Below are 24952 nucleotides of genomic sequence, written 5' to 3'. Positions count from 1 at the left end.
GGGCCACATGCCACTGGTGGGCAGGGCCAGAGGCAAAAGTGGGCGGAGCAATGGATGTGACTCCTAATTTTAGACATTCCAGCTGTGTGAAGGTCAAAAATTTTAAACCCTCTGTCCTGCAACCAGGCAGGAAAGTAAGCAGCATGGCCTCAATTCAAGGATGCCCTCCAGCCAGGCAACAACACTCAGGACAAGCACGGAACAGGGTCAGTGAGGGGTGCGCCCTGGGGAGAGTCTCAAGGGCCAGATAGAGAGATGCATTTGGCCCCTGTCATCAGGTTCCCCCATCCCTAGCTTAGTTTAATGCTTTAACTCCTGTCTTCTTCTGCAACACTGGCTTTCAAACGAATGCTGTATGTGCCAAGGTGAGTTTTTTTATTTATTTACCATTTTATTCAGTTTTATTAAACATGCACTTAAAAGAAAAGGAAAATTAAAGCAAGACATTCCTAACTCGGCTTATATAACATTCTATAATCTAAAATATTTTGGATCATCTTGTGAAGAACTTGATTGGTTATGCCAGTCCATACTCATAAACTTTGCCTGATTCTGTCTACATCGGTTGATCCCAAACCTTTAATTCCATAAATTCATCCTCAGTACCCCCTACCCTATAAAAAGCATTGTTTGTTCAGAATAGAGGTTTGCACGACCCAATAAATCAATAAAATTCAGAACAGTAACAATTAATTGCACATTTACTCAAAATCCATTTTGAAACACGTGGTTTGATTAATTCAACAAAACTGATGGACTTGATCCAGTGATATCAGCTTTTCAAAGCCCAATTGTCATTTACACCTCCTGCCTCCTTGCGCTTGCCTAAGTAATCTCCACCCTACCCCTTTGGGGACCCACTGGTCTACATACTAGGATTATGCCTTTCTCCTTTCTCTATTAAACAGCCTGTAAGCTTTGTCACAATTGTATATTCGTACATTTTCACTTCCCATTCTCTTATGGGTTGAGTGATTTGAGGATTTCCCCAATATCTTCCATAACATCAACCTTGCTACCACCATCACACAGGATATTAGTTCTCTTTGTATTACAAGTGCATAAACATATTGGTTAAGAAAAATAATAATAAAAAGTGTTAGATAGTATCTGAAGAAGTGTGCATGCACACGAAAGCTCATACCAATGACAAACTTAGTTGGTCTCTAAGGTGCTACTGGAAGGAATTTTTTATTTTGTTTTGACTACATCAGACCAACAAGGCTACCTGCCTGTAACTAGATAGTATCTGCTTTGCATGCTGAAAATCCCTGCTTCAATCCCTGGCATCTCCAGGTAGAACAGAGAGACTTTTGCCCCAAACCCTGGAGAGCCTCTGCCAGTCAGTGTAGCTGATTCTGAGCAAGATGGACCAATGGTTTGACTGTACAAGTGAGCTTCCTATGTTCCTACGTACTATTGCAGTTCTCTCTATTCCTTCCCTTCTTTGTGGGTATAATTTTACTATTTTAGAAGCACTTGGGATGAAACAAGACTTGGACAAAAGTCCCATGTAGTCCAGCCTCCTCTTCTCACTCTTGCCAACCAGATGCCCAAGCAGGACACGAGTGCTGCAGAAACTCTTCCCTCTTGCAATCCCCAGCAAGTGGTGTTCAGAGATATACAGTCATACCTCGGTTTAAGTACGCTTTGGTTTGAGTACTTTCAGTTTAAGTACTCCGCGGACCCATCTGGAACGGATTAATCCACTTTCCATTACTTTCAATGGGAAAGTTCGCTTCAAGTTAAGTACACTTCAGATTAAGTACGGACTTCCAGAACCAATTACACTCATACTTCGGGTTAAGTACACTTCAGGTTGAGTACTCTGCGGACCCGTCTGGAATGGATTAATCCACTTTCCATTACCTTCAATGGGAAAGTACGCTTCAGTTTAAGTACTCCACGGACTGTCTGGAACGGATTAATCCACTTTCCATTACTTTCAATGGGAAAGTTCGCTTCAGGTTAAGTACGCTTCAGGTTAAGTACGCTTCAGGTTAAGTACAGACTTCCGGAACCGATTGTGTACAGGTACCACTGTACAGCATCTGACACTGGAAATATCATATGGCCACCATGACTAGGAGCCATTCATAGGCTTGTCCTCCATGAACTTGCCTAATCGCCTTTCAAAGCTCTCCAAGTGCAGAGTGTGAAATAAATAATAAATAAAATAAATTAAACTTATAAAAGACCAGAGAGGAATTACTGGTAAGTGTTATCTTCTAGATGGAGTGCTGGGATATTGAGCCTATAGATAAGCCCTGGGGAACTGGTGACTGGGGTTGGTTGACGTTGGAGTCCGACATCTGGAGATCTGCAGGTTCCCCATCTCTGCTATGGAAGTTTTCTCTTCCGTCTCACATTCCTGGATTCACAGTTCTGTCGCACAGAATTAAGCTTCCCATACTCTTCTTTCCTTCATGGATGCTGTTGAAGAGCATGAGTCACAGTGGGCCGTATCCTGCATTCATGAGTGCCGTTTCCTGCAATGCAATGGACACCGTGTTCATTTTGTCCAGAGATGCAGAACCAGCAGCCCTCCAGAAGTTGCTGGGCTTAAAACTCCCACCGGCTCCAGTCAGCATGGCCCAACGGTCAGGGATGCCGGGGGCTGGAGCCCAGCAAACATCTGGAAGGCATCACATATTGGCAACCACCAGAATAAATGATAGAAGCATCTGGATTAGGCAGCCCTAGCCCAGGGGATCAGAACTGGATGCATTGAAAGGGGACCTAAGGCAAAAGCAGGGAAGCTTACTCAGCCCCAGGGGTTGAGAAATGGGGGTGAGGAGGAGAAAGGCTCCTCAAAATGTGGGTAACATTTGGGAGTGGAGCTGTGACGCAGCAGCCCAAAATGACTGCAGAATATAGGCTCACTTTGGCTGAAGGCAAGGCATTGTGGGGAGGGGAGAGTTAACCCTTTCCGCCGCCATGCAGTCCCAAATAAAATCCTAACTCTGGAGCTGTGTTAAGAGGAAAATCCTCCACTGGCACAAATGGGGTGTTTTGTCCCTCAAATGCAAACTGCAGCTTCCTGAGTGGGCCGACTTTTCCCACAAGACTGCAACAGAGGAAAGTGTTATACTCTTCCCCGCTGTGGGCCTGATAATGTTCAGCCCTATTTGCATGACACCCACCACACATCACTCCCACGTTTACAGCACATGGCTTCCCCCAAAGAATCCTGAGAACTGTAGTTTACCCCTCCCAGCACCCCAATGAAGGACAGTTCCCAGGAATCTTTGAGAGCAACCACATGCATGAAATGTCCTTTGAATGTTTTCTGTGGATGAGTCCAAATATTTATTTTGTTGTTTGAACCCCTAAGGCCTCCAGAGCTGCTGAAATGTCTCCATATGCTATAAATCAAATAAGTGTTGAATGTTTTGCACTGTATTATATGCTTTTTACATTTTCCATTTCTGCACTTACCACAACATTGTAAAAAACGGCCCCCATTGTTTGCTTGTAAAAATGCTCTTGCTGCAGATATTCAAGGCTGGTGCAACCAAGATTTTTAATTTTTTTATCCAGGGTTTTCAGAACAAGCTGTGACATTTCCTTGCCCCTCTTGCTGGTTCGAGCTGCCAAAAATTTCCTTGTTTTGTCGACGGATAGGAGGTCATTGAGAACCTACATTGAAGCGATTTTTCAAAGATAAAACTTCGCGAGAGGGTTGCGAGAAACTAAATTAAAAAGGCCCTGAAGCCCAAATAACCAGTCCCCAGGGGAGGATGCTTTTCAGATATCTGTATGATTAACTGATCTTCAGAGCTCTGAGCTTACATCTTCATTCAATCAGCCTCCACTGGGGACAGGCAGTCTTGCCATGTGCACCTGGCGCCTTCGGACCATTTGGTCACTCCCAAGTGATAGAAAATAATTACCCCGTCTCAAAGGCTACCTGTCGTGTCCCTGCCTGAGTCACTGCTCTGAGCTTGCCTCCTTCAAGTCACCTCCGCTGAGGGTGCATAATCCTGCCGAGTCTCTACACCAGTTGTGTGTGTGTGTGAATCATTCACGACTCAGGAGGTTTACCTGACCTCAGAGGAGGCTGACTGCTGAATTTCTTCATGAGTCACTGCCTTCAGCTTGCCTCCTTCCATTCAGCCTCTGCTGAGGGCAGCTGCTCATGCAATATGTCTACATAGACTGTGACTGGATCAATCGGATCTAGAGACTGGATCTAGAGAGGCAGCAGAATTACCGCACCTCAGAGGAAGCACGGCTGGGCCACTGATTCCTGCAGAAACAGGGAGGCGGGTAGGAAGCCCCTGAATGAATGAATAAATATACTTTATTCGGTCACAGACCAGCATAAGCAAAACATTTAAATAACATAACAATATGAATCTAAACCAGGCACCCCAAAACTTCGGCCCTCCAGTTTGTTTTGGACTACAATTCCCATCTTCCCTGACCACTGGTCCTGTTAGCTGGGGATCATGGGAGTTGTAGGCCAAAACATCTGGAGGGCCGAAGTTTGGGGATGCCTGATCTAAACAAATAATCATTAAATAAATAGGGGCAAAACTAACCATAGATTAAAACATATACATAAAATACTTGGCTAAGCATTAATAATAGGTGGATAAAACTTGTAAGAGGGATTGAAAAGGACTCATTAAACAGCTATATGGGATGAGGCTTCAATGATATAGATCTAACAATATGGGTCTTCATTTTAGGACTGATTTGTAACATAGACCATCCTTCGACTAATGTCTATCATGGCAGCACAGAATCTGGCGACTGAATATGTGACTTCTGGGCTTTCGTCCTGTAGTAATAGGGAGATGTTATGTTGTTCTGAACGCCCAGGGAACTTATATAGGATGGGCTGGATAAACCTGGCTCGAATGTCTTTGTACCCGTGTTTCTCCTAAAATAAGACACGTCTTATATTTATTTCCCCCCCCAAAAAAACACACCACGGCTTATTTTCGGGGGATGTCTTATTTTTTCGAGTGGGAGCTCGTCCCCAGTCGCCCACGCAGATCCCGGGCTTCACCTGCAGCCGCAGCTGCCTCTCACCAGGCTCTTCGCGCTGCGCTGCGCTCCCCGAAGCGGCTCCCACCCCCGGCTTATTTTCGGGGGATGTCTTATATTTATTCTACTAATGAAAAGCCTGACATGGCTTATTTTTTAGGACCGTCTTATTTTAGGAGAAACACGGTAATACTTGCAGTAAAGAAGGGCAACTCAGCAATGGCCAGAGGATTGGAGAAGATCAGTCTACATCCCAATTCCAAAGAAGGGCAGTGCCAAAGAATGCTCCAACTACCGCACAATTGCGCTCATTTCACACGCTAGCAAGGTTATGCTTAAAATTCTACAAGGCAGGCTTAGGCAGTATGTGGACCGAGAACTCCCAGAAGTGCAAGCTGGATTTTGAAGGGGCAGAGGAACCAGAGACCAAATAGCAAACATGCGCTGGATTATGGAGAAAGCTAGAGAGTTCCAGAAAAACGTCTACTTCTGCTTCATTGACTATGCAAAAGCCTTTGACTGTGTCGACCACAGCAAACTATGGCAAGTTCTTAAAGAAATGGGAGTGCCTGATCACCTCATCTGTCTCCTGAGAAATCTCTATGTGGGACAAGAAGCTACAGTTAGAACTGGATACGGAACAACTGATTGGTTCAAAATTGGGAAAGGAGTACGACAAGGTTGTATATTGTCTCCCTGCTTATTTAACTTATATGCAGAATTCATCATGCGAAAGGCTGGACTAGATGAATCCCAAACCGGAATTAAGATTGCCGGAAGAAATATCAACAACCTCAGATATGCAGATGACACAACCTTGATGGCAGAAAGTGAGGAGGAATTAAAGAACCTTTTAATGAGGGTGAAAGAGGAGAGCGCAAAATATGGTCTGAAGCTCAACATCAAAAAAACCAAGATCATGGCCACTGGTCCAAACACCTCCTGGCAAATAGAAGGGGAAGAAATGGAGGCAGTGAGAGATTTTACTTTCTTGGGCTCCTTGATCACTGCAGATGGTGACAGCAGTCACGAAATTAAAAGACGCCTGCTTCTTGGGAGAAAAGCAATGACAAACCTAGACAGCATCTTAAAAAGCAGAGACATCACCTTGCCTACAAAGGTCCGTATAGTTAAAGCTATGGTTTTCCCAGTAGTGATGTATGGAAGTGAGAGCTGGACCATAAAGAAGGCTGATCGCCGAAGAATTGATGCTTTTGAATTATGGTGCTGGAGGAGACTCTTGAGAGTCCCATGGACTGCAAGAAGATCAAACCTATCCATTCTGAAGGAAATCAGCCCTGAGTGCTCACTGGAAGGACAGATCGTGAAGCTGAGGCTCCAATACTTTGGCCACCTCATGAGAAGAGAAGAATCCTTGGAAAAGACCTTGATGTTGGGAAAGATGGAGGGCACTAGGAGAAGGGGACGACAGAGGACGAGATGGTTGGACAGTGTTCTCGAAGCTACGAGCATGAGTTTGACCAAACTGCGGGAGGCAGTGGAAGACAGGAGTGCCTGGCGTGCTATGGTCCATGGGGTCACGAAGAGTCGGACACGACTAAACGACTAAACAACAACAAAGAAGGGCATGTCCCGTTGTTTCCTGCTGCCCAGAGTCACATGGGCATTTCCTCTTCTCGTAAGGTATCTTCCTATAGCGTAGGAAGCCCTTAATCATCCGCAATTTGTTTCTTTATTGAGTCCATTTGTACCTGGCTCTTCATCCGAAAAGGATTACATACAGTCAGCCAAAAGGAGGAAAGATTGCCTCTGCCAGTAGCCTTCCAATCACCCTTAAACCTTGGGATGATGGAAGTTGGAGGGCAACAACAGCCAGAAGGCCACAGCTCTCATTCCTGGCACAGGCAATGCAGAGCTCAGTGGACCAAGCATCTCAGTATACCGTGTTTCTCATATTATAAGACACGTCTTATATTTATTTTTTCCTCAAAAAAACACACTATGGCTTATTTTCAAGGGATGTCTTTTTTTTTTCCCTCCTCCTCCTGCCGCGGCCGGCATTGCTGCTGCGCCTATCACTATGTCTTATTTTCGGGGTATGGCTTATATTCCTTGAATGCTTAAAAATCCTGCTATGGCTTATTTTATGGGTATGTCTTAAAATATGAAACAGGGTATGGCAGCTTCCTAAGATTCTTATATTTTTGTTTTTCCAATAGGGAACAAAAAGATCCCGCTCCTTAAGCAATTCGTTAATAGCATTTGTTTTTTCCTAGTGCATGCGACAGTTAATTTGTCCAGGGTCTCAGTGCCCCATATTTTATAAAGGAGGAGTTTTCATAGACCTCCAGTTTAACTGGCAAACACTTAACTGTTGCCGCACACCGTTTTGTTATAGTAATTCATAGGGTTTAATTTGAAGCTGGGGTGGCTGGGTGGGTGGGTGGGGAGAGGCAAAACAAAGACCCCAACAACTCCCCCTCTATCCTCTGTGGACTGGCAATAAGTTACGTACCAAAGTGTGAGGGTTTGTTGGCTGCTGGTGCAGTCAAACAACCCTTGCTGGATGCCAGAAGCCGCTCGATTTAAGCATCCTTTTTAAGACACCCAAAAGCACCATCTACAAAAAGAAATCGAACTCTTACATACTAAGTAGCCTAGATTTTCTCTAATCCAAAAGCCACTTTCCTGCACCCTTGAGCTCAATAAGGGTTTGTCTTTTTTTTTAAATCCACCACTCCACACCATTCCCAGCCGTGTCCTCAACTTCTTGTGTAATTAAGCTTGGCCTGTAAGAACCTCTATACATCTATTCTCTGCAAACCAGAAAAGGGTAGTGGTCAGAGCGACCTCCCCCAACTTGGTGCCCTCCAGATTTTTTTGGAATACAGTTCCCAGTGTCCCTGACCATTGGGCCTAATGCATGGGTAGGCAAACTAAGGCCTGGGGGCCAGATGCGGCCTAATCGCCTTCTCAATCTGGCCCGCGGACAGTCTGGGAATCAGCGTGTTTTTACATGAGTAGAATGTGTCCTTTTATTTAAAATGCATACTGTATCTAGGTTGTTTGTGGGGCCTGCCTGGTGTTTTTACATGAGTAGAATGTGTGCTTTTATTTAAAATTTAAAATGCATCTCTGGGTTATTTGTGGGGCATAGGAATTCATTCATTCCCCCCCCCCAAAAAAATATAGTCCGGCCCCCCACAAGATCTGAGGGACAGTGGACTGGCCCCCTGCTGAAAAAGTTTGCCTAATGACTGGGGTGGATGGAACCAGATCTGAAGAGTGTTGCATTAAAAAAAAAAATCAAAGAATGCTCTTAAGCACTAAGGGGACTGCTAAACCAATAGATTTTGTTGCCATTGTTGCCATTTAGAGTACATTTGTGATACATGAATCAACATTGTATCAAGCCACTCATTTCCCCCATCTGCACTACAAATTGAAAGTAATATCATACCACTTTAAACAGTCATGGCTTCTTCCCCCAAAGAATCCTGGGAGTTGTAGTTTGTTAAGGGTGCCAAGAGTTGTTAGGAGGTCCCTATTCCTCCTTACAGAGCTACAATTCTCAGACTAGTTTAAGAACCACTCCCTCTTCTTCCCAGGGAACTTTGGGAATTGTAGCTTGGCGGGAATAGGGGGGTCTCCTAACCACAGGGGGCCTCCTAACAGCACCCTCAACAAACCACAGTTCACACAATGGGGGAAGCCATGTCTGTTAAGGTTGTATAACAGAACTTTTGATGTATGGTATGGATGCAGCCCCAGGGAAGCATGACTTTATTTGCCAATACCTATGAGATAGATGACTTTGTTTCATTGGTCCAAATCTTGCCCCCTTCACACAACCCTGCTTAACAAGGCAATGCGCCTCCTTTTCATTCAGCTCCCGTCATCCCTGACTGTTGGGCATGCTGGTTGGGGATGGTAAGAGTTGTAATGCAAAACCTCTCGGGCTGATGGAAGATGGATTCCCAAATCTCTGGAGGGCACCAGATTGGGACAGGCTAGGTTAGGGTGTTGGACTAGCACCCCGGAGATGAAGACTGAGGTCTCCATTCAGCCACAAAGCTCACTGGATAACCTTGGGACAAATTGTTATTACCTCTCAGCTTAACCTACCGCACAAAGCTGTTGTGAGGATAAAGGGTTGTTAGTCACCCCGAGAGCAAGTGTTTTTAATATTATGCTTTAATGTTGTTATCTGCACTGGGATCTTCCGGTGAAAGGTGGATAATAAACAAACAAACAAACAAACAGCAACAAGTCTTGCTGAAGGTTGGGATTGAAAATTGCTCAAAAAAACCAATGGAAAGTAAATAAATACCTACACATAAGGGACAGGTGGAGGATCTGTCAGAAGCTACACAGTGAAAGGAATGTCTGTTATGGATTTATAATTACATGAGCATTCAACTTACTGGCAACTCCTGCCGGTCACCGTCAAAGTAATGGCCATCCCACACCTCGGTAACTAGACTGCCATACGTGGCTAGGAGCCGGAGCCTCTTTTTCTTCAAACCTTCAGACATGACATCCTTCACAGGTTGGGTGGTTATGCCCCGTAGAAATTCCTTGCAAACACACCATATCAAAAACATTATGCCTTCCGGAAGGACATCCCAAACACTCATTAAGAAGGGGGGGGATATTTTGAGATAATCTGCATTGTTATGACTCACAAGCCTTGATGATCAGGTTGCACATCAACACCACATTCCCACAGCCTTCCCCAGCTTCACTATTCCTGTCCTTTCTTCCCTAGTTTCTATTCTATTATTGAAGACACACACACACACACAGAGAGAGAGAGAGAGAGAGAGAGAGAGAGAGAGAGAGAGAGAGAGAGAGAGAGAGAGAGAGAGATCCAGCCCAGTTATTAGGCAAAGTGAGGCTGCTGCCTCAGGCAGCAACAGCCCCTGAGATGGCATCTCTGTGGACGCCCCGCCTGCCCTGCTGCTTCCACCAGTGGCGGATAAGTGCTTCCTATTATATACACAAAGTATCAAATGTGGTGACAATAATAATAGTGCAACAAAACAAAACACCACCACCACAAACTGGCTAGTCAATATAAAACCAACTTTACTGGAATAACTGTATCTGATGAAGTGTGCATGCACACGAAAGCTCATACCAAAATAAAAACTTAGTTGGTCTTTAAGGTGCTACTGAAGGAATTTTTTTATTTAGCTAGAATAGAGAGAGGCTAGTAACCAACAAACATATTAAGGTGCCTTGTGCAAGCCAAGACCTGGAAATACTGTGAACATGGAATGGATAAAAGCACAACTGTATCTAAACAAACGCACCGTAAACGTTATATAGACTGGATTAATGAACCGTTCAACAAGTGGTGTGAGTCCAAACACGGAACGGCAACCCCCGTGCCGCCACAACGGTGAGGGTGGCACAAAGGAGAATATGAAAAATGTTCAAAGCCGCTTATCAAAGATGAACTGGATGGAATGCTCTTCAATGGATCTTGAGTTGGAAACACAAAGCCATGTGCATGGATCAATCACGGGAAGGCGAATCAAAGCCACCACCCTGATGGGAATAGCACAGGTGGGTGAAAGAAGACCTGTTTTCCGGATATATTACAGGTTTCGTTACATGCTTCATCAGTCCAAAGAGCCAATCATACAAAACAGTTTACTCAGGATAAAGGGGATATGAGCTGTGCCTGTGAATATCTTGTGAGTTTTTCTCGATTTTTCCCCTTGATTTTACTGTTTTATCTCTTTTGTAAACTGCCTTGAAGCATTTTTTTACAATCAAGTGGTGTATAGATTTTATGAATGAAAGAATAAATACAACGACAACAGCAACAATTTCAAAAAAGCTGCTTTGCTGATACTGTGTGATTTTGTTCTGTTTTTAAACCCCACACAAGGGGCAGATCCATACATTTCAAGCACGTTCTTGCCCCAAACCTGGATCTTGGCATCCAAGGAATTCTCCTTTTATATCCCTAGTTCTTCTTGCCACACATTCAATACACATTTAAAGCACATGACTCCCTACCGCCAAAGAATTCTGTGTACTGTCATCTCCCCCTCACAGAGCTACAACTCCCAGCACCCATAACTATCTACAGTTCCCAGGACGGCTTGGGGAGAAGCTCTGTTCTTTAAATGTGCGTTGAATGTGCTGAAATGCATGGAATTGTTATAAATGCATGGAATTGTATATGGGAGTGGTCTTGGACTCCAGGGCGGGCAATTTAAAATGTCTATATAAGGGCTTGCACGCATGGCTTGGGGTCCTCCTCCTCTCTCCTGGGTGTGGAGGAGTACCCTGTTGCAACAGTTAATAAAGATCAGGCTTACTAGCTGCTTTGCTTCTCAATATTCTCTGGTTGGCCTCTGTTATTTTCTCCTACCGATAGAGAACCTACAAAAGGACTCTATATGGGCTCTTGGATATCCAAGAGCAGTTTTTTTTTAAAAAAAACTTATATCAGTATGAATCTGCTGTACAGTTAGGAGTGCAGCCTAAGTGAGTAATTGATATTCACTTCTATTGGGGGAAAGCTAAGCACTGTTAAAGGGTGACCAAGGGCAAATCCCACCTATTACTGATGACAGGTAGCATGGCAATGTGTCCATTTCACAGACACAGAGACTCGGTCCACACAAGGATCCCTGAAGAGTGCAGGCTCTCTCACCTCCCTACACAGCCCCTGTCATAATGACAGTCATTTTGATTGTGTAAGAACCACCTCTCCCAGCTCTCTTGTCTGTGAAAAAATAATAATAAAAGCCTAACATGAATCCAGGGAGGTTTAAAAGCAGACAACTGAAAACCTGCAATATTGCAGCTACAATAACCTGTTTGTGCCATCAACAGCCAGGAGGTCGTGCACACACACACCAAAAAAAAAAAAAGGAAGAGGGAAAAAAGCAAGCCAATCACGGATAGGAGCATTCTACAATTTGACATATGGACCCTGCAAATGCCAACTGCAGGATTACATCACGGAGAAAAGGACAAAAGAGAATAAAATTAGTTCTGTCAGCTCTACGAGGAACCAGTGCCAAAAGAGGCAGATAGGACATCTCTCTCTCTCTCTTTCTCTCTCTCTTTCTCTCTCTCTCTCTCTCTCCCCAATAAATGGTGTGGTGAGATTTTTACAAAGGGTATAGACAGTGATGCTGGTCTGCCTCCAAGCCAAAGAAACAGAAGCACCGGTGTTATGTACTGAGCTGAATCCTAGAACAATAGGATTCAGAATCAGCGGGAGCTACCCAATCCAACTCCAGGTGGAAGTGAATCCGCAACCTGATTGGCCTGCTGGAGCAGCCAATCAGGCGGCTGGCAGAAGTGAATCTGCTACCTGATTGGCCTGTAGGAGCAGCCAATCAGGCTGCAGGCAGAAGTCAATCCACAATATAATTGGCCCACAGGTGTAGCCCTGAAGTAGCCAATCACGCAAGGCCCATTGTGTAAATAATGTATATAAGCAGATGGTTTTGGGAAAAGAGCCATTCGTCTTCTCTTCTCCTCCTTGATGACTATGAGCTGAATAAAGAGCATGAAATTCACTCTCGACTCCGAGTATATTTCAACCACATTAATTCTGCAACCACATTAAAAACTGACCTAGTAGCATACAGCTCCAAGTTTTAATTAGCAGAATGGCTAGATCAACCAGTTAAAGATTACCAGTTAAAGATTCTGGCTCCAATGGTACTTCAGGCCAAATGCAGCCCTCCAATCCTCTATATCTTGCCCTCAGGACTCCCCCCCCATCACACACCCTCCCCAGCCACACCCTCTCTGCCCAGGCCACACCCATCACTCGCCCTCCTTCACACCCTCAAGTGCTTTTGCCTGGCTAGATTAGAATGTGTTCTTGAATTCTGGCAATGCCTCTTTGCTTGCCTGGATGAAGGATGGAATTGTAGAATCATGGGCCATCTAGTCCGACCCCCTGCCATGCAGGAATCTTTTGGCCTGCATGGGACTCGAACCCACAACCCTCAGATTAAAAGCCTTGTGCTCTACCTGCTGAGCTATCCCTGAGATGTGGCCTTCAAGGGAGGAGCGTGTGGCTAGCCTGATGTGCAAAGTTCACATTTGTTGCTCTGCCCACTTTGGCCTCTGGCCCTGCCCACGACCGGCATGTGGCCCCTGAAAGGTTGTCCACAAAAGAATGTGGCCCTCAGGCTGAAAAAGGTCCCCCACGCCTTCAGCTGATGAGTCTTTTGGCCCTAGAGGTGAATCAACAAAAGCTTTGGTTGATTAACCACCGGAGCCTAAAGTCCCACTTATCTAGCTCAGTACATTTTTTACATCTTTTTTTTTTTGCCTTTAATGAAGATGCTCAGGCTAGGATTTTGACCAACCTCCCCTTCCCAAGAGAGTTTCTAACAAGAACCCCCCTCTCCCACCTAAACACGGGCCATTCTCAAAAATGATGTTACAGTACTCAGAAGCTTCCCCCCCCCCCCAGTGCATATTTTCCATCCAGTTCCTCATCTAAAACTACCTTATTTTGTTCAATACTCACAGGACTCGGCACCCCTCGAAATAAAGGTGTGTTGTGCACCCCACTTCCTACGCAGTTTCTGCAAAAGAGAGGGAAGATGAATCCAACAGGTAATCTCTGTTCCCTGTCTTTTCGTCTGAAATTTACTATTAATACAATTCCCTCTAATACTGCATGCACTGAATTGGAGTTTAATTAGATGGTAACCAGAGGGGTTTTGTGCTTATGAGGTAATAAATACTCCTCGAGCTAATAAACTCCAAGGCAGTAGGAGTGGTTATTAATCTCCTGAATACACACACACACACACACACACACAAAACTTAGCAAGAAGAGCCCCCTCAAGTTATTACTGCTATATGTGGACAACTATTGATTCAATAACACGGGTGAAACATTGAATGTTTTTCCTCAGGCCCAAGTGAACGAAAGGTCTGCAGGGAGCTGGATTTGGGGTAGAGATGGAAAAAAATTGTCAGCTTCAGTTTCTCTCAGTTTCCCCATCTTAAATTCAGCAGCCCATATTTCCACACCAGCTTGCAGTTTGTGGTTTGTTTTTAAGGTCCTTATGGAAATTCTTCACCATTTTAGTGCGGATCTCGTTTTTGTACATCATATTACTGCTTAGAAACGGTAATGATAAACCAACACTTAAATGCCTTAAGTATATCAAGCATTGGTCTGCAGAGAGGGAAAGGAGAAGGGGATGCCCAGTGTCAGGTGACTGACAAAGGGGTGGCCCTGCTCACTTATCAAACGTGGCCTGTGATTGGTTGACTGGGGAAGGGCTTAGCCCTGCAAGCTCAAAGCCAGGCAGACACAAAACTGAACACACTGTAAGAACTTTGAGAGATGGAGGCAGAGTTACAGACATGTCCAATCCACTTTTAAAGCCATCCAAGATGGGGGGCATCCCTCCCTCCTGTAGCAGTGAGTTCCATAGTTTAACAATGTGTGCTGGATTTGGCTCAGGAGCCTGCTGGCATTGGGGCGGGGAAAGTTATGTTGCATTTGTTATATAACCACACATTGCTGTCAGCCTCATCTCTCTCCCACGGGTTTCAGGAATCACATAATGAAAAGCAAGCATATATTGTTTCTTTAAAAAGAAACCCTTGCATAATGCATTTCAGTGTGCATAGTCGAGGCCAAGCTGTGGCATTTTGCCACTCCAACATGGCTGCACCACATAGTCCAATTCAGGACCGCCAGGATTCTTTAGTGCATCGCATAGCTTGCTGGTGGCCCAGCGGCAGCCAAAGGTCTTCAAGCACCATTGAGGGAGACCAAGAGATGCCGCTGGGGTTCGGACCAGCTCTGCCGTGGTGGTGAAAGTGCCCTCTGCCCACTCAAGCTGGCCATTGGCTCTTCTCAACAGGGAGGTCATTAAGAGCTTCCCATCCAGGTAGCATTTGGCCTGGGGAATTCAGTTTTGGCTGATGGTCAGGCTGAACTGACCACCCTCCTGCACAACGAGGGTCTGCACAACACCAGTGGCACTCCCTTTCCCCCTGTGATAATGATCACCGGGAGGAGCGCAGAGAGAAGGAACACCATGGTGCATTTGAGCAGCGCAACCGGGCACCATCCTCTGCCCCGGCTCGGCTGCAACAAAACATGTCTCTCCCACATTGGTCTCTACAACCACAGCAGGTGCTGCAACCTTCCATCAGTTTGACCTCGCCCCCAAAGGCAAACTCCTCCATTCTTTCGTGAGACAGACAGATGCCAACAAAAAAATAGCTGAGAGGAGCAATGCCACTGAGACTTTCCACCTTGGGCATCTCCTATTTTGCAAATGTCTGGGACTTGCTTCAGAGAAAGCTTGGCTTTCGGCATCACATTAGGGGAAACAAACAGCCTCACTAAGTAAACTCCGTCTTCCGTTCTGCAAATCGTCCAACAATGGAGGCCAGAGCGAGAGGACGGGGCTGGAATCTATTTTACCAACGCTAAGGAAAAGGACCCAGTAATCAACTGCAATCTACCAAAACCTCATGGGGATCTACCAGTAGATTGTGATCAACCTGTCGGACATCCCTGGTTCTAGTTACAGGTAGGTAGCCGTGTTGGTCTGACGTAGTCGAAACAAAATAAAAAAATTCCTTCCAGCAGCACCTTAAAGACCAACTAAGTTTTTTTTACATCCCTGGTGTATAGAAAGGCCAAGGAAAGGCTCCATTACCGCCACCTACTGGTGACAATGCGATCACATTGCAGCTACAGCCTTTTATAGGGTCTCAAATTCTTCACAAACTGTCCCAGGGAGTCTTATCCCGGAGAGCAGTCCCCAAACCGGAAAGGAGCGAAAGCCAACTGATACCATTATAAAGTCAGGCAAGGTCTGTTCTGTGATTGGTCCCGCCTTCTGAGAAGAGCTGGCAGTCCTCCTTAGAGGGAACTTATCCGATTTCATATTTGTGACCATTTGCAACAGGGCTCTGTGATTGGGGCCCTCATCCTCTGGGTATGCAAACTGGGGGAGAGCCATAAGTCTATGTCCTCCAGCTGGCAGGGCCCAAAGGTGGGCCCTGGAGAATCCTCCTTGGGCATGGCAACTCAAACACCCTCTTTTGCGAGATCTCTGAGTTGCGGGGGACATGACAGACTCAAAAAAATTGCAGCTGATGATGCCTAACACTGCTCCATTGGCACCACAAAAACTCCTGCTGTCCCCCCAAATGACTTGCGTACTTGGGTCACCCCCTTTGCAGAATTCACATTTCTTTTGCTGCAGATATCCCTTTTTAACTTGTAAGTTTGGAGCATGCACAGCTCTGGCCCACAGTGTCGCTGACATCTGCAACTTTAAATACCATAGCACCAAGAGCCAAGCCTGCTGCAGACCCTGTTACATATTCCGTCCCCACTCTCACCGCCTTTGCCACCCGGGCTGCCTTAACTGTTCCAACGGTTCTTTGCCGAGCGTAGCACATCAAGGATTTAGAAACTAACCATTTCTGACTGTCAGGATTTATATCCCAAACAGCTGCGCCAAGAAAGCCATGGGAATCAAACAGCTATTTGGGGAGCACCATAATCTATTAACTTCTCAGGTCGTTCTGATTTCAGCAGCTTTGCAAATAACAGCACGGTGCACTCAAACACACCACTTCAGAGGCAACTCTTGGGCTATCCTGTTCTCATGCAAAGGAGCGCCAGGTCCAAATTGTGAATGTGTGCCAAGAGGTTTGGGGAAGGGCCACAGCTCAGGGACAGAGCATGTGCTCTGCAGTCAGAGGGTCCCCTGTTCAGTTCCCCATGGCCAGGTAGAACTGGGAGAGATTTCTGCCTGAAACCCAGGAGAGCGGCTGCCTGTCAGTGTAGGCAGTACTGAACCAATAGTCTGACTCAATAGAAGGCAGCTTTCTATGTGGTCTTGTATAGACATTACTTTGGGTGCTGTAGCAGGGGGTATCTGCTGACCTAGAGGTCAGGGTATGTTTGCACACAGAAGGTCCCCTGTTCAGTCCCCAGCATCTCCAGTTTGAAAGACTAGGCAGCGAGTGGTGAGAAAGGCCCGACACTGTGAAGAGCTGCCGCCAGCCAGAGTAGCTGGCCAAGATGGTCAGGCCTGGTACAAGGTGGCATGTTTTCCACTGAACAGGCTGGTACTAAAAACAAAAACCAGCAACAGGGAAGCCATGGCCCTCCAGATTTTGTTGGACTCCAGCTCCCATCTGCCCCAACCAGCATGGCCATTGGTTAGGGACAATAGGAGTTGTATCCAGAGACATGCAGAAGACTCCTGCCGGAAACCCCCAAAAGCTGTTGCTGCCCATTAGTGTAGACAACCCTGGATGTGAAGGGCCAATGGTTTCACTTGGTATAAGGCACTTTCCTACGTTCCCTACATTTCCCCATCCTTTGACCTTGGCTTCTAGGGACAATGTTGCACCTTTGAACCTTGCTCTCTTGGATAAATGTTATGGTGAGAGCTTTTTACTGCTTGGACTGAGACCCAGCTCCCTGAGGGCACCCCTCCTGGAGCTTGGCACAGACCAGCAGGCACAATGGTTAGGGATGATGGGAGCTGCCATCCAGCAACATCTAGAGGGCAACAGGTTCTCCATCCTTGAGGCAGGACGGCACAGAGGAACCCGGGCTGCTGCACCCATTTGTCAATATCGCTGTGATTCTCCATTAAAGTAGAGGAGAAAGGATAGCCATTCCAGAACAAGGGCCAAGTGTGGAAGCAACTAGTGATAATAGCCACCTGTGAAAGTGTTAGCTTTTTAAAATTCCACGGCGTATCTATTTCCTCCCAAACAAAAACAATCTAACTCCCCAATATTAAACTTCCAAGCAGAATATTGTTCACAGAGCCGATGCAGATGGCTTTACCCTCCGGATATAAAAACGGCTAGATCTTTGGGGAGTGTTTTCAGGTCTTGGGACAGCTACATTAGGATATACAGCTCTTATTACTTCATATCTGACATTTATTCCTAGTTTGGTAATGGGAAAATTACCAGATAAAATTGGCACTTGGCTTGGATTTCCCCCCCTTTCTATGAGCCTCTGCTAATATGGAAGACGGCAAGTCGTCAAATTTATTCAAGTTTTTCTTGTCAACAATATCATTAACCAAATCCCTCAATTTCAAAGTTAATAAAAGCATCTGGGTTTTCTAGCACAGCAAGACCGGCTTGCATATTTAAAACCGCATACATAGATGAATTTGCATTGGACCAAATTTGCATATTAATGAAGGACTAATTGCTCTTTGCAGTCAGTTTCATGCATATGAATTTTTTTGAGTGCTTGAAAAGATCCAGGGTCCCCCACCACCACCAAAAAAAAAAAAAGCAGAAACTTTTCAAAATAAAATAAAAAGCTACGGAATATTTGAGAGGCAGAAAAGGAAGGGATTCTCAGACTACATTTTGAAGCTTCAGCCCATTATTTCATTTCTCGTTGTTTTATCACAATAGGGGAAAAAAACACAACAAGTATAATTTACAAAGGCTGTTGGAGAAAAGTGGATTTTTCCTAACCTAACCAAAATTTAAGAGTTTTTTTAATATTTAAAATACCCATTATTATGCCTGCCTTGGACCATTGCTATCTGACCTGGCATCCAGCTGATTGGATAGTCAGGCAGATAGTCCCAGATCAAGGTCTGCTTTGCAGGAGCAGGCGCGGTGCTAGGGCCTGTACAAGTTGCTACAGATCCCTTCCATTTGGCCCAGAGTGTGGAGATATAGCAGTTGCTCCTACATTGATGCTGTTAAGGGAGACTTGCAGAGAGATGCTGCAGCAGGTCTGGGGGAACCTGTGGCCCTCCAGCTGGAGCTGATGCAAGCTGGAGTCCAGCCACAGCTGGAGGGCCGCAGGATCCCTAGCCCTGCTCTACAGACCACCTCCACTTGGCCATGCCACTGAAAGGGAACAGTAATGAGTCCGCCCTTGAAAACAGTCACACTTCATCTTTCTAAAGCACTTTTCCTAAGTCCTCGAAAGTGTTTTAGCTGCTATTCCTACAACAGCCTTGAGAAGATAGGCCGGCACTGTCATCCCCACACTATACACTGGGGAAGAGGTATGTGTGGTTGAGACAGAGAGTGAAATGGTTTGTTTAAAGCCAGTCAGTGCAATGCTAGCTGAGCTGAGATTTCAGCTAGGCACCTCCCAGCTGAGAGCTCATTTGTAGGAGCACAAGGAGTTGACCATTGGTCCATGTAGCTCAGTATTGTCTACACTGACTGGCAGCAGCTCTCCAGACAGGAGACATTCCCAGCCCTACCAGGAGATGCTGGGGACAGAACCTGGGACCTTCTGCATGCTGGACGGCTGCTCTTCTAGTGAGCTGTGGTCTCGTTGCTATGGTGTGAACAGAACCAGGGCAGTCCATTCTCCTTGCAAGTACGGTATATTGAAGGAACAGGCAGGTGGCATCTCATCACCTTGTCCGTTCTCAAGGCGAGCAGCAGCTTTCGCAGCTGCCTTCCGCGTTCTGTGCTTCCATTCCATCTGGGGGGTAATTCTGTCTCTGGGAGGGCAGTTAAGGGATCCACTCCGGATATAAACAGTGGCATTTTGCGCTCCGAAAACCGCCAAGCTGAACAGTAAATATACCTCCCTTCTCTCCCGAGATAGCTTGTTTATCCTCCAGTTGCAGATGTGGCGTTAACCCATCCAGATTTTGGCACTGATCTAGAATCCCTCTCCCTTTCTCTCTCCCGCTTTAAATGGGATTTGGAACCACCAGTCATTTTTTACTACCGATGGTTTGGTTCCTATAACAGCAGGGTTTATGGCTTTAAGGCCGCCTCTCACTGATCGGGATGGCACCAAGCATTCACAAAACAGCCACTGCCATGACCGGAACCCATGTCTTGGGTCACAGCAACACTAAACTACACTTCCCAGGATTCTCTGGGGAAAGCCATGTGCCTTAAATACACTTTCAACGTATTAGGTAGCTGCGATCATAGTCAGGAGCATCAATTTTAATGGGTCTACTCAGAGTATGAAGAACATTTGATACAACACAACGGGGCTTACATTCCAGTAAATATGCACAAGGCTCTGCTGTGCGTCTAAAGAGCCAAACAGAGGCATCTACTTTTAGATTCACCTGTCAAAGAGCGGAAGAACCGTCCACCCCAGCTGGGATTGTTCGTTGAGCTCGATGGCCTGGCCAGAACGTGGCGCTACTGTGCCCGCTCTTTGTCCACTCGGATCTGGGGTGTAAATAGCATCCAAGCCATATATCTGGACTAGCAGAACGCTGTGATCATCAAGATAAGGGTGCAAAACCTACAATAAGGCAGAGGAAATTTAGACGCACGGCAAAGAGCTGGTACCAGACCCAAGGAATGTTTTAAAAGACTCAACACGATGGCATGAGAATGTGTGAAGCCAAGAGGGGTTTCAGAAATATAAAATTCCAAGCATCTCATTTCACACCCCCCCCCAAGAAATATTTAACAGGCTTCTTAACCGAAAGGTTGAAGATAGGCATAAGCATTCAAAGCAATGTTTGCAGCAGGTTCTTCGGCCTGAGTGCCATTCCAGCCTTGTAACTCACTTTGCACTGGATCAGCAATAAATGTTGCATCTTACCCCCCCCCCCCTCAGGCAGGTCGTCTCCTGTAAATATTGTTTTTCTTGACAGCAGGTATGTGCTTATTGGTTTATACATTCAGCTATCCTTCTCGTGGGTTAAAAAAAGAGCCTCTGGAGGCAAAATAATAGTAAGAAAAGCCTGCATTAAATAAATAAATAAAATACATTGCTCTAAGGCAGGCATCCCCAAACTGCGACACCCTCCAGATGTTTTGGCCTACAGCTCCAATGATCCCTAGCTAAGAGGACCAGTGGTCAGGGAAGGTGGGAACTGTAGTCCAAAACATCTGGAGGGCCGAAGTTTGGGGGTGCCTGCTCTAAGGACATGTTGGGTGGCTGTCGGTGCTGTCACAGGCACTGACCAATCAGCACCCTTAGCCAGTACTAGCCTATCAGCACCTTCTGCAGCCAATCCCAGCCAAGTGGCACCCTTGACTTTCAGCAGTTGACTTTCAAATCTGCATAACTGATTTTTTTTTTAGAACTGGCCCCTAGAGAAGAATAGTTACGTTTGGAATGAGCAAGATGACGGCACTTCCAAACCAGCCCCACAGCTCTAAGAATGTCACAATCCTCTTCACTCTAAATTCTAAGCTCCCTGGCTGGATGTTGAGGCATGTATTGAATAAGGGAAATGAATCTCAAGTCAAAAAAAAATTAACAATTCTGAAAAGCAAATATAAAATATTCCCTGTCCTGGGGAAATAGTGAGACTTAAGAAGATCAGCATCCTTGTAGCCTAAGAACATCAGCTGAAGATTATGATTGGGTTATGGTGTGATTTTTTTATTTTCATTTTGAGGTGAAGAGAGGGGAGAGGAGGGATCTGACTGATACAGCACATTCCAGAGTTGCTAAATGCACAAAGAGATACTTTAAACCGCCTCTTCATATCATCACTTCACAGCTAAATCTGTGCAAGGAAACTGATGGGCAATTTGATTCTCCTGCGTTGAAGGGAGCAGTTCTCAGCAGTTAACCAAGATTTCATTTCTGTGCACAACAGATGTTTGGATGTTTCAGGAGAATCGTAAATAGCAGGAACTGTGCAGTACATTTCAGAAAGCTGATCTCAGTTTAAACACTCATTTTGCAAACATGGGGGTTTTTTTTGGGTTCCTGTGGGAAAATGACTAGAGGAACTTTTCCTTGGCCACGACCATATAAAAATGCTGGGCTTCCGAAGTGCGCAGACTAAAAGGACTACTAACAAAGAGGGATGTCAGGGAATTCTAACGAAACCGAAAACGGCCAATGTTCGCTTTCTCGTCCCATGTCCGGAACAGAATCCATCAAATGTGATCAGGATCCGCAGTTGCTGTCAGTCCACAAACATTACGTAATTCATTAGGTTCTCCTTCCATTTGCAAGGTGTTTTCTTTGCATTGAAATTGATTGGGTGAAACTATGTAATGACAACTTAGGTAAAGGTAAAGGGACCCCTGACCATTAGGTCCAGTCGTGACCGACTCTGGGGTTGCGCGCTCATCTCGCATTATTGGCCGAGGGAGCCAGTGTATAGCTTCCAGGTCATGTGGCCAGCATGACAAAGCCACTTCTGGCGAACCAGAGCAGCACACGGAAACACTGTTTACCTTCCCGCTGTAGCGGTTCCTATTTATCTACTTGCATTTTGACGTGCTTTCGAACTGCTAGGTTGGCAGGAGCTGGGACCGAGCAACGGGAGCTCACCCCGTCACAGGGATTCGAACCGCTGACCTTCTGATCAGCAAGCCCTAGGCTCAGTGGTTTAACCCACAGCGCCACCTGGGTCCCTCCACTTAATGACATGACATTAAGATTCCACATGACAACTTAATGATGTGTTTTATGCAATTAGTTATTCAAATTGTGTAAAATATGCCATTTTGCCTCAGTGGACAGCAAGATGAATAACATCATTTCGGGAAGAAAATGAACTGCAGCAGAATGGAAACAATGTTGCATGTAACTAATACATGGAAATGGAAGGGAATGGAACACATAATGCCTTGCTGCCCTATTAACAAGCCAGGCTGATGGTTGAACCTGTGGCTGCTTTGTGGCACAACGGACAAAAAATGGAAAAGAATTCACGTAGTACAAACCAAACAAGTGAGGTAGGGCTAATGGCACATGTTTGCTAGGCTACAATGAAAAGTAGGCTGGCCCCAATCCTTCGGTGATAATGGTGCCAGGCAAAGTCCAGTCCCTTTGCCCAGGCATTTATGGGACATTACCCTGACACAAGGCAGGCGCAGGAGGAAATTATGTACTGCCATACATTTCCTTCTCTAGCTGGGAAGAAGTTCTAGACTTTGGAAGATCTGTTTTCATTGAAGTCTAGTGGAATCTTCATTTCTTAAAAGGTTCCTTAGTTGGGAACAGTAAGAAACGGCAGCTAGGATGATCAGTAAACATTGCAGAAATAGAACCAATGTAAATCCACAGCCCAGACCACACCAAGCCTTTCCCTTCAGAATCCACTAACTTTTCCTGCCCAGGACATACCTGATGTCCCTTTCATGTGATTTTCGGGGGGGGGGAGAAATCTGTATTATAATGGGTTTGGCAACATGTGGCCCTTGCCAATGTTTCATGTGGCCCTTGGTTAATTTCCCCTGTGAGCTGCAAACAGGGAAAACAGGGAAAGGGCTTGGGGGAGACACACACACACACACACAGAGAGAGAGAGAGAGAGAGAGAGAGAGCGCACAGAGGTGCCTTGCTCACTTCTGGCTCTGTTCACTGTCAGAATGTGCTACCCAACAGACTTCCTGGCCCCTAACCACCCCAAGAGATTGCAGCCCTCAACAGAACAGGCTCCCCACCTCTGATCTATATTCATTTCAGATAGCTAGCCAGCCAAACGAGATGAAAGGGCCTCTTCCTTCGGAGAAACTGCTTAATCCAACTGAAATGCTGGCATGAAGTAGCAGGCCCCACACCCCGGAGAGCCCATGGCAGTCAATAAATTATAATAATAATAATAAATTTTTATTTGTACCCCGCCCTTCCTGGTCCAGAAACCGAGCTCAGGGCGGCTAACAACAAATATAAAACATTGATTAAAAACAACTTAAAAACAACTTAAAAGGACAACATAAATGTGGCATCACCAGGGCTAACTGAGCAAGTTAGTCCTGCTATGGCCAGCAAGGAGACCAGGGAAGTATTTAGATGTGGGGACCCAGAAAGTTTTCTTCATAGAAAAAGGGAAGGGAAAAAGGAATGGAGGATCAGGCTAAATTGAAAGCCAGGCAGAATAACTCTGTCTTACAGGCCCTGCAGAAGGAGAGCAAGTCCCGCAGGGCCCTAGTCTCATGGGACAGAGCATTCCACCAGGTTGGTGCCATCACTGAAAAGGCCCTGGCCCTGGTGGATAATCTGGCTTCTTTAGGGCCCGGGACCCTTAGGCTGTTATTATTTGCGGACCTTAGGGTCCTCTGCGGGACATACCAGGAGAGGCGGTCCAGTAAGTAGAGTCATTTCCCAGCAATGGCAGGCTTAGATGTTTCTTATCACAGTGAAACTGTTAACATGATTACTCCAGTGGATTCACGTGGCGATAAAGGAGATTCTGACTATACATTGGGAAGTCTTTCTGATGGTAAGAGCCGTTCAGCAGTGGAATGGACTTCTGCAGAAGGTGATGGACTCTCCTTCCTTGGAGACTTTTAAACAGAGGCTAAGTGGCCACCTGTTGGGGTTCTATAGCTGTTCTATTGCAGTCTAGATGACTCTTGGGGTACCTTCCAACTCTACAATTCTGTTACAGTATTCTAATAGCTCCTCTTCTTCCTGCAGGTTGCTTTCACAATTTACAAGGCAGATGTCCATCTCCTTTCCCACAGTGCCCAGGAGTCACTTCATACATACAGTGAAAGCAAGCAGGCAGAGGAGGCTGGTCCATTAGGATGAATAGGGCGACTAGTCCCCCACCAAGCTCAGTCTGCCTTCACCTGCCTACCTTCTAACTTACACTCAGTGGCTACACTGTCTGCCAGCTTCCTCCTCCTTAATGACAGCCCTGTCTTTGTATAATAACTCAGCAGGGAGCAAGAGGGTGGGGGATGAAACCAGAATTAGTTAGTTTTGCCTGCCATTGGCTCTGGCGCCACCTACTGTTCAGCTCCCTGCCTTCCGCCCTACCAGTCCCAATGGGCATCTGCCACTACTGCAAGATGGCAGTTCGGTGACTTCGTACCACAGATGGATCAATCCACTTGGGCGATCTCTGCAGGCTTGAAAAATCAAGTTGTTGCACCAGGAATGTTTCTTCTCCTCCCCAGCGTTGAGGCAGCTCAGGCAACTGCATGCTTGCAGCCCCCTTAAGGATTCTGGCCAGTGCATTCACATAGCAGCCATCAGCTGAAAGGGGAAGAAAACACAAATCAGTAAAAAATTATACATATTTAAGGGTTTGCTCACAAAAAATAACTGGGAAAG

The 24952-nt window shown here is 45.8% G+C and overlaps 1 protein-coding gene across 2 annotated transcripts in view; it reads right to left on the bottom strand.

The window, feature by feature from the left end:
• Window positions 1-396: 396 nt before the first annotated feature.
• The window catches only part of LOC118097011 (uncharacterized), a 69340-nt gene continuing 44784 nt past the window's right edge, over window positions 397-24952 (bottom strand). For both annotated transcript variants that reach the window (XM_060283049.1, XM_060283050.1), the window contains 6 exons: window positions 24711-24874; window positions 20034-20215; window positions 13475-13532; window positions 9381-9533; window positions 3439-3639; window positions 397-2489 (listed from right to left, as the gene is read on the bottom strand). In XM_060283049.1, the coding sequence (XP_060139032.1) occupies window positions 2451-2489; window positions 3439-3639; window positions 9381-9533; window positions 13475-13532; window positions 20034-20215; window positions 24711-24874 (797 nt within the window). In that variant the 3' untranslated portion in view covers window positions 397-2450. The remainder of the gene's footprint in view (window positions 2490-3438; window positions 3640-9380; window positions 9534-13474; window positions 13533-20033; window positions 20216-24710; window positions 24875-24952) is intronic.

The sequence above is a fragment of the Zootoca vivipara genome, chromosome 15, assembly GCF_963506605.1.
Source record: "Zootoca vivipara chromosome 15, rZooViv1.1, whole genome shotgun sequence".
Classification (NCBI taxonomy): Eukaryota; Metazoa; Chordata; class Lepidosauria; order Squamata; family Lacertidae; genus Zootoca; species Zootoca vivipara.
Note: the sequence above shows the minus strand (reverse complement) of the source record. Positions and strands in the feature narration are given on the sequence as shown.